General features: G+C 40.7%; 1 protein-coding gene across 3 annotated transcripts in view; it reads left to right on the top strand.

Moving 5' to 3' along the window:
• The first annotated feature begins 375 nt into the window (after positions 1–375).
• The window catches only part of atp6v0a1a (ATPase H+ transporting V0 subunit a1a), a 30,797-nt gene continuing 17,869 nt past the window's right edge, over positions 376–13,303 (top strand). For all 3 annotated transcript variants that reach the window (XM_053615257.1, XM_053615266.1, XM_053615276.1), the window contains exons 1-9: positions 376–461; positions 5,415–5,569; positions 7,230–7,308; positions 7,522–7,619; positions 8,166–8,294; positions 10,886–10,965; positions 11,835–11,961; positions 12,100–12,182; positions 12,277–12,370. In XM_053615257.1, the coding sequence (XP_053471232.1) occupies positions 5,453–5,569; positions 7,230–7,308; positions 7,522–7,619; positions 8,166–8,294; positions 10,886–10,965; positions 11,835–11,961; positions 12,100–12,182; positions 12,277–12,370 (807 nt within the window). In that variant the 5' untranslated portion in view covers positions 376–461; positions 5,415–5,452. The remainder of the gene's footprint in view (positions 462–5,414; positions 5,570–7,229; positions 7,309–7,521; positions 7,620–8,165; positions 8,295–10,885; positions 10,966–11,834; positions 11,962–12,099; positions 12,183–12,276; positions 12,371–13,303) is intronic.

The following is a 13,303-nucleotide window of genomic DNA, read 5'->3' on the forward strand; positions in this document are numbered from 1 at the left end:
ACAACAAGTTGTGTTTCTTTGTCTTATTAACTTCCAGAGAGAGAAATAACACTACTTTGTATCCTCATAGTGTCCTGTCAATGTGTTGTTTTATGTATCTTGCTTGTTGCACCTGTGTGAGTACACTTTGTTTAAAAAAAAAAGAAGAAGAAAAAAAAAAGAGGTGATTCACAGAGGTGAATCTGATCGAATCTTTTCCACTCCACTAAATCATATTCAGACACTCCTAACACACCCATGAACCTGGTGTTTCAGCAGCAGGTAAACCCGTGGATCAGGATCAGCCCTGAAACTGATTCTATGCATCAATGCCGGCGCTCACCTTGGTCACATGACCTGCATGGGCCTGACCGTGACGTCACGCGTATTGTCCGAGGCTGATCAGCTGATCACACTGAGAGGAGACAACCGCGGATTAGAAACACACAGGGACGCTTTAATTCACCGTATATTACTGTCTTGTGAGTAACAAAAATCTTTGAATGTCTGTTTCTCTATTTTTCCAACTGGAATTAATGCTTACTGTTGTAATATTTAAAAAAACAAAAGCAAAAACAACGTTTGACACGTCGCTCGCACCTTCTCGCACGAGCGACCTGCCTCCCGGGATGAAGTGTTAGCATTAGCATCAAGAAACTAACCGAGTCCTGAGGGTCGCCCGAGTAGATTTATCTAGAGTTTAAATCCGTCTTCGAGTACATGTTAGTGTTTAAATATTAAAATATTTGTTTTATTTCCCACTTTCGACGTCAGTAAGACGAACCTGTTGTGCTGACAGAAGACAGAAGCTAATTGAATTTGCTAGCTTGTTAGCGGGCTAATTTAATTGCCTAGCTAGCTAATGTGTTTGTGTACAGAGGGGAGAATTTATTTTTGCATTCTTCAATTTAATTAATGCATTATATGTGTCTGTGTGAGTGGAGCAGCTGGTGCTTTTCCCTTCATGGAGTGTGTGAGAGAGAGAGAGGGATAAAGCGCACTGAATTATGTAATAAGCCTCCAGTTTTCCATCAGAAACCATCTAATAAAATATACATGGGTTGGACATTGTTCCGTGGATCACGTGACGCATGATTAATTTTTCACTTGAACCCTCTTCTTTCTTTACTCTGTCCAAGCTGGACTCCAGCTGTACAAGAAACACACCAACAGGGTTGTAGATCATGGGTTCTCCTTAAAAAAAGAAGAAGAAATTGCAATTAGAAATTACTGTACATGTCAAATAAATACACCCCCCAAAGTGTTTTCAAGTCTTACGCTTATTATTCAAATGTGTACAAGAATATTCTGGATAATTATTAGAGAGGTTTCTGTATTTTCCATTCACGGAAACACATTAGGTCCAAGTTGATGTTCTTTAGAGTCTGCTTGTTTTTGGCTGGTCCTGTTCAACACGTTCAGTTCAACTGACGAGTCACCTTTATTTATACGGCACGTTTAAAAGACCAAAAGACCATCGGACGAGGTGCTGTGCATCATCTCGGCTCGATCGAAGCGAAAATTAAATAAACGACAAAAACAAAGGAGAAATACAAACATTGAAGGATAAACCCGCAGATTACCGGCAGGATAAAAACAGAAGACGATATGATGGGTCTTAAAGACCGTCAAGTGTCTGGGAAAAGAAATATGGTTGTGGTTTTTTTTTTTTTTTTTAAAGATTGGACTTAAACGCCTGTGTTGTGAATAAGGATGGGCGATATCTCATCGTTCGGGATATCCCGGTAGAAATTCTCCCCACATTAAGAATTAGTCATCCCGCGATGATAACGATAAAGCCTAGTCGATGACGTATTTCTGCGTGCGACGGTCTGCGATCCCGTGATCTCAAAGCTCTGGAGGTGTTTTGAAGACAGAGGAGATGAGGAAAAACGTAACAAAACCTCGAACTCTATTCTGTATTTTCTGTAAGGGAAGCCGGCTTATAAATAAATAAATACATATAACAGCTTTCATAATGGTGGGTTGTGATTCCTGATGCTGTAGTGGTTAGCACGTTTGGCTCGCACCTCCGGCGTTAAGGGTTCGAATCCAGGCTCCGAGCTCACATGCTCTACCCGTGCTTTGGGGGTTTCCTCCGCGTACTTTAGTTTCCTCCCCCAGTCCAAAGACATGCGCTGTAGGCTGATTGGCATTTCCAAGGGCCTGTTTACACCTGGTCACTTCGTGCGTTTTCTCTGATCGGGTATCCGATTGTGAAAAGACCAGGTGTAAACGCCTTTCTGAAACGCAGTCGAGACGGATTTAAGTCCGATCGCTCAAACCACATCAGGAGGTGGTTGAAACTGGACAAGTCTAAACGCACCTGGTTTGTTGAAACCACATACGTGAACGCTTTTCTCCTCCCAAACAGAAGTGCGTCACTCGCTTTAGCCGCACCAGAAGCAAAAACAAACACGGACGACACTCAGGGATGTAGCAGCCGCGAAACACCGACGCTTATGGAGTGACGGAAGCGTGCAGCAAAAACTATCTAGAACTTCTCCAAACAAAAGTGTATATATGAAGAAACGTGGCGGAAAACGAGTGAGCACGGTTACGCTAGGATGTGGCAACAGTGCCAAAGACAAATAAAAAGTCTCATGCTAAATTACCGCAGAGCGACATAGTAAGTTCTTTTCTTTTCGACTGCATTCGCAAACCCAAATAGAGCAGTATAACGGTGGCTACCATTTCAGTTCATTGGAAATGTGTATTTGCGTTCTGCGCGGGAATAGAAGATCGGGTTCGTTTCCGTTTAGCTGAAATGTGTTTCAATGTAAACGGAACCGTTTTAACGAACGAGATAGCTATCCGATCAGAGAAAACGCATGACGTGATCAGGTGAAAACAGGCCGCAAATTGTCCGTAGTGTGCAGTTGTGTCCTGTGACGTGTCAGAAACCCGTCCAGGGTGTTCCCCGGGATAAACTCCAGGCTCACTTGTGACCCTGCGTCGGATAAACGGTACAGAAAATGAATGGATGGATGGATGGGTTTTACAATAAAACAGTCTCGCCATCTTATAAAATACCGCAGCGCAAAGGTTAATAAGGAAATTTATGTATTATCATGTCGTCCAGCCTTAATTTGAGAGGTTCGAGTTACGGCGAAGCCCAGCTTCATCCTGTAAGCTGTTTAATAGGGATGAATGGCAAACACATCATTATAACATTGTTGTGATTGTGTCTGAATAGCGGCGGTTTCTCTCGCAGCCGTGCGTCCTATCACATGCTGAAAGATTAGTGGCAGAGAACAATTTTACGAGAACAGTTTTACTGAGTCATTGTAAAGTGTGTGGAGTCTATATAATATAATATAATATACTATACTGTTTGTAGGGAGATTTTATTTATTTTATTTTTTTTTAAAGTTGTCTCCAGTGTAACAGTCAGAGGTGACGCTTTAACTAAAAACTGACTACGGTTGCTTAGTAACAAGTTGCCTTTTCTGTCTTCAAGAGAAAGTGAAGGAAAGATATTTATAGCGGTTATAAAGTCATCCGTCCATAACGGGAAGCGTTTTCTCTGACGCGCCGCATCATGAAATGCAACTGTGAGGAATAATTGCCGATGGGCCGTTGAATTATTAGAAACATTTTTCGAATAATTCAAGGCACCGGAGTCAGTTATTCCGCTTATACCGCCGTTATCACACCTCAAGATATTTTATTTCAGGGTTTTGTCCGTACAAAGCTCTCGTGTGAGGAACTCGTTTTTTGCGTGTCCCGTTTTGCGCCTCGAATCGTCAGAACATCATTTTAGAGCTAATAACGGAGGTTTCATATGCTGTTGATATGCAGTTATTCGAGAGAGAGAGAGAGAGAGAGTTTACAGTTGTTGTTCAAAATTTTTTATATTAGGCTATTAGAATTAACATTTTAAAATGTCATTCAGAATAACACTCCACATTACACCTTATAATTCTAACCTAAAGTCATAAAAAACATACAATCAGTAACTATATACCCTAAATCAGTAACTTACTTTTAAACATCACTGTCTTCTCTCTGAAAGGTCACATGACCTGATGTGTACACTGTCTCTCTCTGTCTCACTGATGCTAAACTTGCGCACACATTGACTACGTTTACATGGACAGCAGTAATCTAATTATTGACCTTATTCTGAATAAGACAGTATTGTGATTAAGGTGTTTACATGAGTCGCTTTTAGAATATTCCTTTCATGTTTTCGTGTTACATGTTATAGAACATAGATCGATTAACAGCACACGTCATTACGTCACCGCGCCACGCCGTCCGACGTCCCTCCAGAATTTCACGTATTGACATACAGTTGGTCTTCGTTATGGTACCGTATACAGTTTTGGGTGTTTTTATAAAAAAATTTTTACGAACGCTTCAAGTGCAGTTAATTATTTATCATGCTATACGTGCTAATAGACGACTGCTTGAAGCCGTGGGCCGCGTCCCAAACCACGTACTTACCTTCTATATAGTAGCCGAGATGCATATATTTCGCCTACTATATAGTAGGTAAGTACGCGGTTTGGGACGCAGCCGTGCTCTCTTGTTTGCTGTGAAACGGTTGAGCGCTGCCGTGTGTGATCGTGTCCTGTCGCAAAATGCGGTGAAAACTCTCACATGATGTTAATAGTGTGATTAAGGTGTGTACATGTCTGTAATACACGTCGATAATGCGACTAAAACAGGAATACTCCACACGTCTTAATTCCATTTGTGTTTACTTCGAGTATGACTTTAATCGGAGTAATTAAAAATTGCTGTTTACATGCTAGTTTCTTAATCAGAGTATCGTCTTAATCGGGTTAATATCGGATTATTGTTGTCCATGTAAACGTACTGAATGAGATATTGTACAAGTCAATACAAGCTCAAATGTCACATCTATAGTGCAGGATTTGCTCCGTCATACTCTTGTGAACCTGTCCGACTTGTGCTGCTCAGAGATAACAAAGCCATCAGGTTGTTTTCTTCGGAGTGCTGAAGATCATCACGGCCACACCTTTTGCTCAGCTCAATGTTGTGTCTGAGATGAGATCTCACCATTAATCCTCTGGTAACGGAGGGAGCGATTAAGTAAAAGGGAAACACGATGTACCAGACAGGAAATGGGTGTTTATGTAAATTGGCACAATGAGTATTTAGGCACTAGTAGGTATGAAACTGTGTATTTTATGTATAAAATGGTGTATCTTATGTTTGTGCAGAAGCTGCGAGTGGGTGGAAGTGTTTTCAGTTTATTCTGTGGTGTCAGGCCCTCGCTCGCTCGCTCCCTCCCTCCCTCCCTTCCTTCCCTTCTGCGAAGTAACACCACTCATTGTCAGTATTGCTCACGTCAGTCTGTTCATTTGTAGACCTCTGCGTGTGTAGGTGCGGTGCTTGTCCGCTGTTCTATCTCCACTCTTCCTCACTTTATGACTGTGAATTTAACGTGAAACTTTTCTCCTCAGGTGTTCTCTGGTGGTGGTGTGAGCGCTAGCATTGCATCATGGGGGAGCTGTTCCGCAGCGAGGAGATGACTCTGGCCCAGCTCTTCTTGCAGTCCGAGTCAGCCTACTGCTGTGTCAGCGAGCTCGGGGAGATCGGCATGGTGCAGTTCAGAGACGTGAGTACACACACTGAAGCGCACGCACTGATACCGATATCTGTACAGGATGTAGACAGGAAGTTTAACCATTCTGCCTATTCTCTATGAACACAGTTTCATACGTTGTTGCTCTTTGGGATACGAACGATCTGTCCTTATGACCTTTTAACGAGAACTAGAAAACAGGGTTTATAGGTAAATAAACCGTCATCTCACGAGCACTGTGAACAACCACAGCGAGGAAAAAGTAAGCTGAGTAAAAGCTCTGAGTAAAACATCACACCAAAAACATGTAAAGAAGGTTTGTGTTAGCTGTTATAGGAAAATAATCAATGCAGGGGCGGTGGCATGCGGCCTGACAAATCACTATTAACACTTACATTTAAAAAAAAAAAAAAAACCCAGTTATTTTCCTATAACAGTACATCTTGAAGTGTTTTACAGTTACGTTTTTCATGAGAACGTCAAATCATACTTCTTCTTTCTTTCTTTTTAGCGGTTTATACTTTCATTTAATGTTGTGGAACATCCTAGAGAGTAGTTAGTTCTTGTTAACACTTATGTTATAGCAGCTATAGACAGTCTTTTCTTCTTCACCTTCATTCTTTTCTTCTTCTTCTTCTTCTTCTTTCTATCTCTTCAAGCAACTTGTCATGTTACAGAGAAACTCGAAAGCACATATATATGGTGTAAAGCCCCTTCCGTAAATATTAAATAAATTCAACTTATCAACAGTGATGCATTTTTCTACATTACATTAAATGTACAACACACATTTTAATCCGTTTATTAATATTATTATTATTATTATGTGGCGCGTTCTCCATGCGAGTCCCTGTGAATTAGCCGTTACTATAGAAACGCTAACACTTTCGAATGCGCACGTTAATATAATCTGGCGGATTTCACTACAGCCAGCGTTATTCTCTGTTATAGAGCACCTTCTGACCAATCAGTGCTCTGGTATAAGGCGAAAATATTACTTTCTTCTATGCCGCGTCTTGCATGCGGCTGGTTCACGTCTGCTTACTGTAGGACCACGTGTCACGTGGTGATGCAATGGTGCAGAAACAGAGCAGTTGCCACTACTGGATTCATATGACCATCGTATTTACACCACCACAACAGGAAGAGGCTATAGAATTAACCAGAAGCCTGCCTTTCACACACAAATGTCTAGGCTCCTGTTGAGGATAATGCTGCACTAAAATTGGATGCTGTACCAGGTATGCTTCATGCCGAGAACGTTGGCATTCTTGGGTATACAGTCACTTGGGTATAAAGAGGTTGAGCTGAAGTGTGATTAAAGAAATCACTTTAATTTCCGTCTCCAGCAGAAGAGATTTCAAGGAGGACAGAACAATAATCTTACGTAATATTCCTGAGAATTCTTCGTCACAGTAGTAGACCCGAGTCATCCAGTTTACCACATTACCAGCCCCTCTTACACCGATTGAGCAGCTTGGATGTCTGGTGGTTTGTCACATCTGTTACAAGTGGTTTAGGATGCAGAGTGTATGTGTGTGTGTGTGTGTGTGTGTGTGTGTGTGTGTGTGTTTTGCAAAGTGTTTTAAAATTCTTGAATGCAGCCTTTACAGATGGCTGTATTTTGATTTGCTTAATTTAGTGTATGGCTGACCTTTTTGATTGTGTGTTTGTGTGTGTGTGTGAACCACAGCTGAACCCCGATGTGAACGTCTTCCAGAGGAAGTTTGTTAATGAAGTGCGTCGTTGTGAAGAGATGGACCGCAAACTGAGTGAGTCACAGCCATGCATTAAATGAGCCTAGAATTAAATATTGTGGAGAATTGCATTTTTTAACTTTCAGTTCCCTGTCTCTCCGTTGCTCTCTCTCTCTCTCTCCCTCACTCTCCCTCTCTCGCTATCCCTCGCTCACTCTGTCTTTCTTGCTCACTCTGTCTCTCTCTTTCTGTTTGGCAAATGTCGTCATTCATCCTCACTTCTTCTAGGGTTTGTTGAAAAGGAGATAAAGAAGGCCAATATACCCATTGTGGACACAGGAGAGAACCCCGAGGTCCCTGTCCCTCGCGACATGATCGACTTGGAGGTATTGAATGGATTAGAAGTGATAGTTTTTTTTTCCTCTCCTTAATTCTCAAACATTTCTCAAGCATTATCAGTGTCAGAGGGAGAAAATGCGTGACACATTTTGCGACGTGTACTGTTAGCCTTTGAAAGTAAATATCATATAGTATTGGCTCAGCAGAGAACAATCATCTCGTGTGACTCCGCATCAGTTTAGCTGAGTTTTGTCCCCTAAATTTCAACAGTTTTGCTTTTATTCAAACTCCAGGAAGCGTCACTCTGACAACAGCAGTAGCCAGAAATAGAGATGATTCTGACTGTCTCGGACCTGTTCATGCGCTCGTTGCTTTGTTCTGATGTGCTTTGCATGACGTACTGCTTGGCGATGTTATGTTCACCCGTGGCCAAGGATTTCTCTGGAGCAGTGCTGCCACTGTTTAAAAGAGTCATTGATAACTAAAAAAGTTCAGAATGTGTTCAATTTATACGTTGGGCAAATAAATTTGGTGCGTGCCCACTGGAACGCACCGCTTCACATGTTCAAGATGCGAAAACGTTTTTCCTGCAGGCCGCGTTTGAGAAGCTGGAGATCGAGATGAAGGAGATCAACACTAACCAGGAAGCCCTGAAGGTTAACTTTCTGGAACTGACCGAGCTCAAACACATCCTCAGGCGCACACAGCAGTTCTTCGATGAGGTATTAAAAGCTGTAAAACAAAAAAAATTTAAAAACACACAGCCTGTGCTATTTTGTTGTCATTTTATATTGTAACTTCCAAATATATTTCTTCTTCTTCTTATTATTATTATTATTTCAAAGAAAGTGTAATGATGCAAGGTAACATTTTCCATGCCCTTGTAGTGCAATAATCAAAGCAGGTCATATGTTAAAATGGTTCATACCATTCAGTGCTGCTGAATTCTCAAATCTGATTGGTCAGATACTGTTGATTTAAAATTTTATAACAAGTTTATTGCACTTATTCTAATACATTAGAGCTTCTGTAGTAACAGTTATACACAGGGACTTGTATAAATGGATTCAAAACCGTCTGTAATTATCGATAGGGTGAAGTGTTTGGTTTTGGAAGGGCTCTCCAATGTCAGCACGTTGCCCTTTTTTGCAGCTTCTCAGTAACATGACAAGCTGCATTTTGTTGTGTGTTATTAAGGTAAAGTGAGAGGTAATGTGTAAAGAGAGAGCCTGGTGAGGGAGTGACTCTTTACAGCTGCTATATAACACGAGTGATAACGGAAACTAGCATGTTTTGTGGTTGTTCCATAACTTAAAATGTAACTGCAAACAAAAAGTATGACTTTTTTTTTATTATTGTATATTTTTAAAAATGTTAAATATATTTTTATATTAGTATTTTATTGAAACACTTTGTTGTGTGCTGTTATCGGAAAATAATCAGCTTAAGGATGGTGACAGTAAATCTGTTTCTTTTCAGATTATTTATTATTTTCCTATAACAGCACACCCTGAAGTGTTTTATGATTTACGTACAGTGCCCTCCATTAATATTGGCACCCTAGGTAAATATGAGCAAAGAAGGCTGTGAATAATTGTCTTTATTGTTTAACCTTTTGATCCTTTGTTAAGAAAAATTCACAAAAATACTCTGCTCTCATAGATATCAAACATTTGCAAACACAGCACAGGTTTATCTGAAAATATCTTTGTTTTATATATATATCTCAACCTGGAATTGGACGTGTGTCTGTATTGTCTCAGCGCACTGTGAAGAGGATGGTTCGAGTGGCCAAAAAATCTCCCAGGATCATTGTTGGAGAATTGCAGAAGTTAGTTGCGTCTTGGGGTCAGAAAGTCTTCAAAACTACAATCTGAAGTCACCTACATCACTACAAGTTGTTTGGAAGGGTTTCAAGAAAAAAGCCTCTACTCTCATTCAAAAACAAACTCGAGCGTCTTCAGTTTGCCAGACACTACTGGAACTTCAAATGGGATCGGGGTCTGTGGTCAGATGAAACCAAAATAGAGCTTTTCGGCAATAAACACCAGAGGTGGCTTTGGTGTACACAGAGAGGTAGCCATATGGAAAAGTACCTCATGCCCACGGTTAAATATGGTGGTGGATATTTAATATTTTGGGGCTGTTTTTCTGCCAGAGGACCTGGACATTTTGTTAGGATACATGGACTGTGTCAAATATCAACAGATATTAAATGAAAACCTGACTGTCTCTGCCAGAAAACTTAAAATGGGCCGTGGTCGGATCTTCCAGCAGGACAATGATCCAAAACATACATCAAAATCAACACAAAAATGGTTTACTGACCTCAAAATCAAGGTCCTGCCATGGCCATCCCAGTCCCCTGACCTGAAACCCATAGAACACCTGTGGGGTGAACTGAAGAGGAGAGTCCACCAGCGTGGACCTCGAAATGTGAAGGATCTGGAGAGATTCTGTATGGAGGAATGGTCTCAGATCCCTTTCCATGTATTCTCCAACCTCATCAGGCATTATAGGAGAAGACTCAGAGCTGTTATCTTGCCAAAGGGAGGTAGCACAAAGTATTGACTAAAAGGGTGCCAATAATTGTTGCACACCCAGATTTTGTACAAGAAATGTTTTTAGGGGATAAACCTGTGTTTTGTTTGCAATTGATTAATATCCATGAGAACAGAGTATTTTTGTGAATTTTCAGGGGTTTCTTTTTTTGTTGTTTTTTTTTTAAACAAAAGATCAAATGGTTAAACAATAAAGGCAATTTTTCACAGCCTTTTTTGCTCATATCTACTAAGGGTGCCAATACTTGTGGATGGCAGTATATATAAATACTGTATATAAATAGAAAAAATATAGACATAAAAGAGTTAAATGACAGTAAATTATGCAGATACGAGTCCTTCAACACATTTATTTGACTTTTGTTTCGTTAAGTTTGAGTCTCACTTTGCATGTGCTTCGCTCACATGACGACGATCTTTGACCCCAAATCACTTAGCCCATCTTTGCAGGTGAACTTTGATGTTATTGTCTTTTACAAGTTGCCTCTGTTAGCTAAATGTCTGTTATGTTGGAATCATTTACTTGTTTATAAACCAAAGTTTATGACGAGGCTTGTGCACATTTTACAGTGAAAAGTGACATTATGAATGACGGGGCTGATAAATAGTGGAAACACATTAGTAAACCAGGGAAATGAGGATTTCAGCGTGGTTTGGGGGGGGGGGGTGGATGGGTGACATTTGATGCACAGTTCTGCTTATACGTGTCTGCCTGCCTGTCATTCTGTTTAACTGTCCGTCTCTGTTTATAGATGGAGGACCCTGCTCTACTGGAGGAATCGTCCATTCTGTTGGACCCGACCGAGGTTGTCCGTGCTCCTCTCAGGCTCGGGTGAGTTATCTCACTCTCTGTTGCCATCATCTGAACTGTTCCTCCATCATAAAGCTCGTTTTATTGTTTCTTACCTCATGTATCTGGTCTTCACCCACTCCCTGCGTAGCGTCCCATTTTATTTGCCTTAAGCCTTAGTTCATAGCTTTACTTAAGACGGCAGGAGAGTTACAAAAGTCTCAGCGTGAAAAACAATTTGATTATTCAAACCAAAAACAATTAAAGAAAGAAAAGTAATGATGAGAATTGCAAGACGCACTGCAGTGTAATTAGCATTATATTTAAGTATGTGTTTGATCTTGTAAAGGTACAGTAAAAGTTTACAAGCTCTAGCTTACAGGTGTAAAAATAGTTTATGAACATTTTTGAAACTCCTCACGTGTAAAGTTAGCCAGTGTGAAAATGCTAGCGATAAAGTGGCAGCACTTTTTTTTTTTAGGAGGTGTTACAACGTGCATACGGGACTGAGCGTGAGATTACTTATTTTACGTGCAAGTAGCACTAAAAGAAAGATTAGTAGCACACAGAAGCGTACAGTTGATAATGTCATTATTAGGCATGATATTGTTTAGTAAAATGCAATTTAATTCGATATTTCATTCTAATCATCTCCCTGATTATATTCTTGTTAATGCTGTGTTCACAAAGAGCTGATCTTGACTCTGTGGTTAAACTTGTTACAAAATGATGTCCCGTCATTTCATTCCCAAGTGCCATTTCATAGCTTTACATTAATCTAAATGGGCTCATGCAGTAACTGTGAAGTTCTTGCAGTTTTTTAAGCCTTAATCAAAGCTGTTTAGAGCACTAGCCCGAGTCCTTTCTTTCTTTGACGTGGTTTAATTACTAAGACGTTTACCCGCTCGCAGCTTTGTGGCAGGCGTGATTGGCCGAGAGAGGATTCCCACCTTTGAGAGGATGTTGTGGAGAGTCTGTAGAGGCAACGTGTTCCTGCGCCAAGCGGGCATCGAGGACCCCCTGGAGGACCCCACTACAGTCAGTGCCATACCAGTGATCAAATATAGACAAGTTTATTGACATTTAGTCTGGATGCCAGACAGCCAGGCTGGTATATGGATAATGAAATGGTACTGATTGCTGCCTGTGGCTGGTTTGGGGTTTGTGGTTTTACAGGGTGACCAGGTGCACAAGTCGGTGTTCATCATCTTCTTCCAGGGAGATCAGCTGAAGAATAGGGTGAAGAAGATCTGTGAAGGGTAACTGCTCCCTTTGTTCCGCTTTTCAAGGAATAACGTATTGTCGTTAATCGCCTGTAGAGTAACTGATAAGTGCATTTGTTCTAATCTACAGGTTTCGGGCTACACTGTACCCCTGCCCTGAGACTCCACAAGAGCGAAAGGAAATGGCAGCAGGAGTCAACACCCGTATTGATGACCTCCAGATGGTGAGTGAGATACAAGTAGTACACACGTGCTACAAACAAACAAACAAACAAACTTCCTTGCCAGGGTTTAAGATTTTGTGCATCTCTACCAAGGGCTTAATACTGCGATTTCTCTGTAGAGCACTGCATTTGGGAGGCAGTGGAGGCTTAGCGGGTAATACTTTGGGTTACAGATCTGAAGGTCGGGGGTTCAAGCCCCAGCACTGCCAAGCTTCCACTGTTGGCCCCTTGAGCAAGGCCCTTAATTCTCTCTGCTCCAGGGGCGCCGTATCATGGCCGACCCTGCACTCTGACCCATGTTGGGGTATGCAAAGAAAAGAATTTCACTGTGCTGTAATGTATATGTGACCAATAAAGACTCATTACTCATAACAGTTTATTCAATTTGAACATTTTTTTAATGGAAAAAAAAAACACATGAATACTGCAATTAGTCCAAATAGTAAACATAATATAAGCATTAAAACAGTCAATATACCAACCAGCTCAAATTATAAATCATGTCAACTTCGACCTAATGTGTGTGGAAAGTTCAGGAAGAGAAAGTGCTGCGGCTCCCATAGACAGTTTAAAAGAGCTTAATATTTGAATATTATTGTATTATGTTCATAAAACAAATCTGTGTCGAAGCGGTCCGTGGATAATTAAACGATTAAAGGGTCCGTGGTTGAAATGTACTCCTACACGATCATTAAAATCTGATTTTCCAGGATCAGTAAACAACCTGGTTCAAGGTGAATGAATATGATATGGGTGTTATATAGTCATGTGAAAAAATAAGTACACCCCATTGGCTTTTTTTTTTTTTTTTTGGCCGCCATATTTGGACACGTAAACATTTGATCATCTTTGAAACAGTGCCTGTTAATAAAGTTGATATGCTTGAACAAAATCACAAGGAAAATCAGCTTTTTCAATCATTTATTGAATAGA

Source organism: Ictalurus furcatus, chromosome 2, assembly GCF_023375685.1.
Source record: "Ictalurus furcatus strain D&B chromosome 2, Billie_1.0, whole genome shotgun sequence".
Classification (NCBI taxonomy): Eukaryota; Metazoa; Chordata; class Actinopteri; order Siluriformes; family Ictaluridae; genus Ictalurus; species Ictalurus furcatus.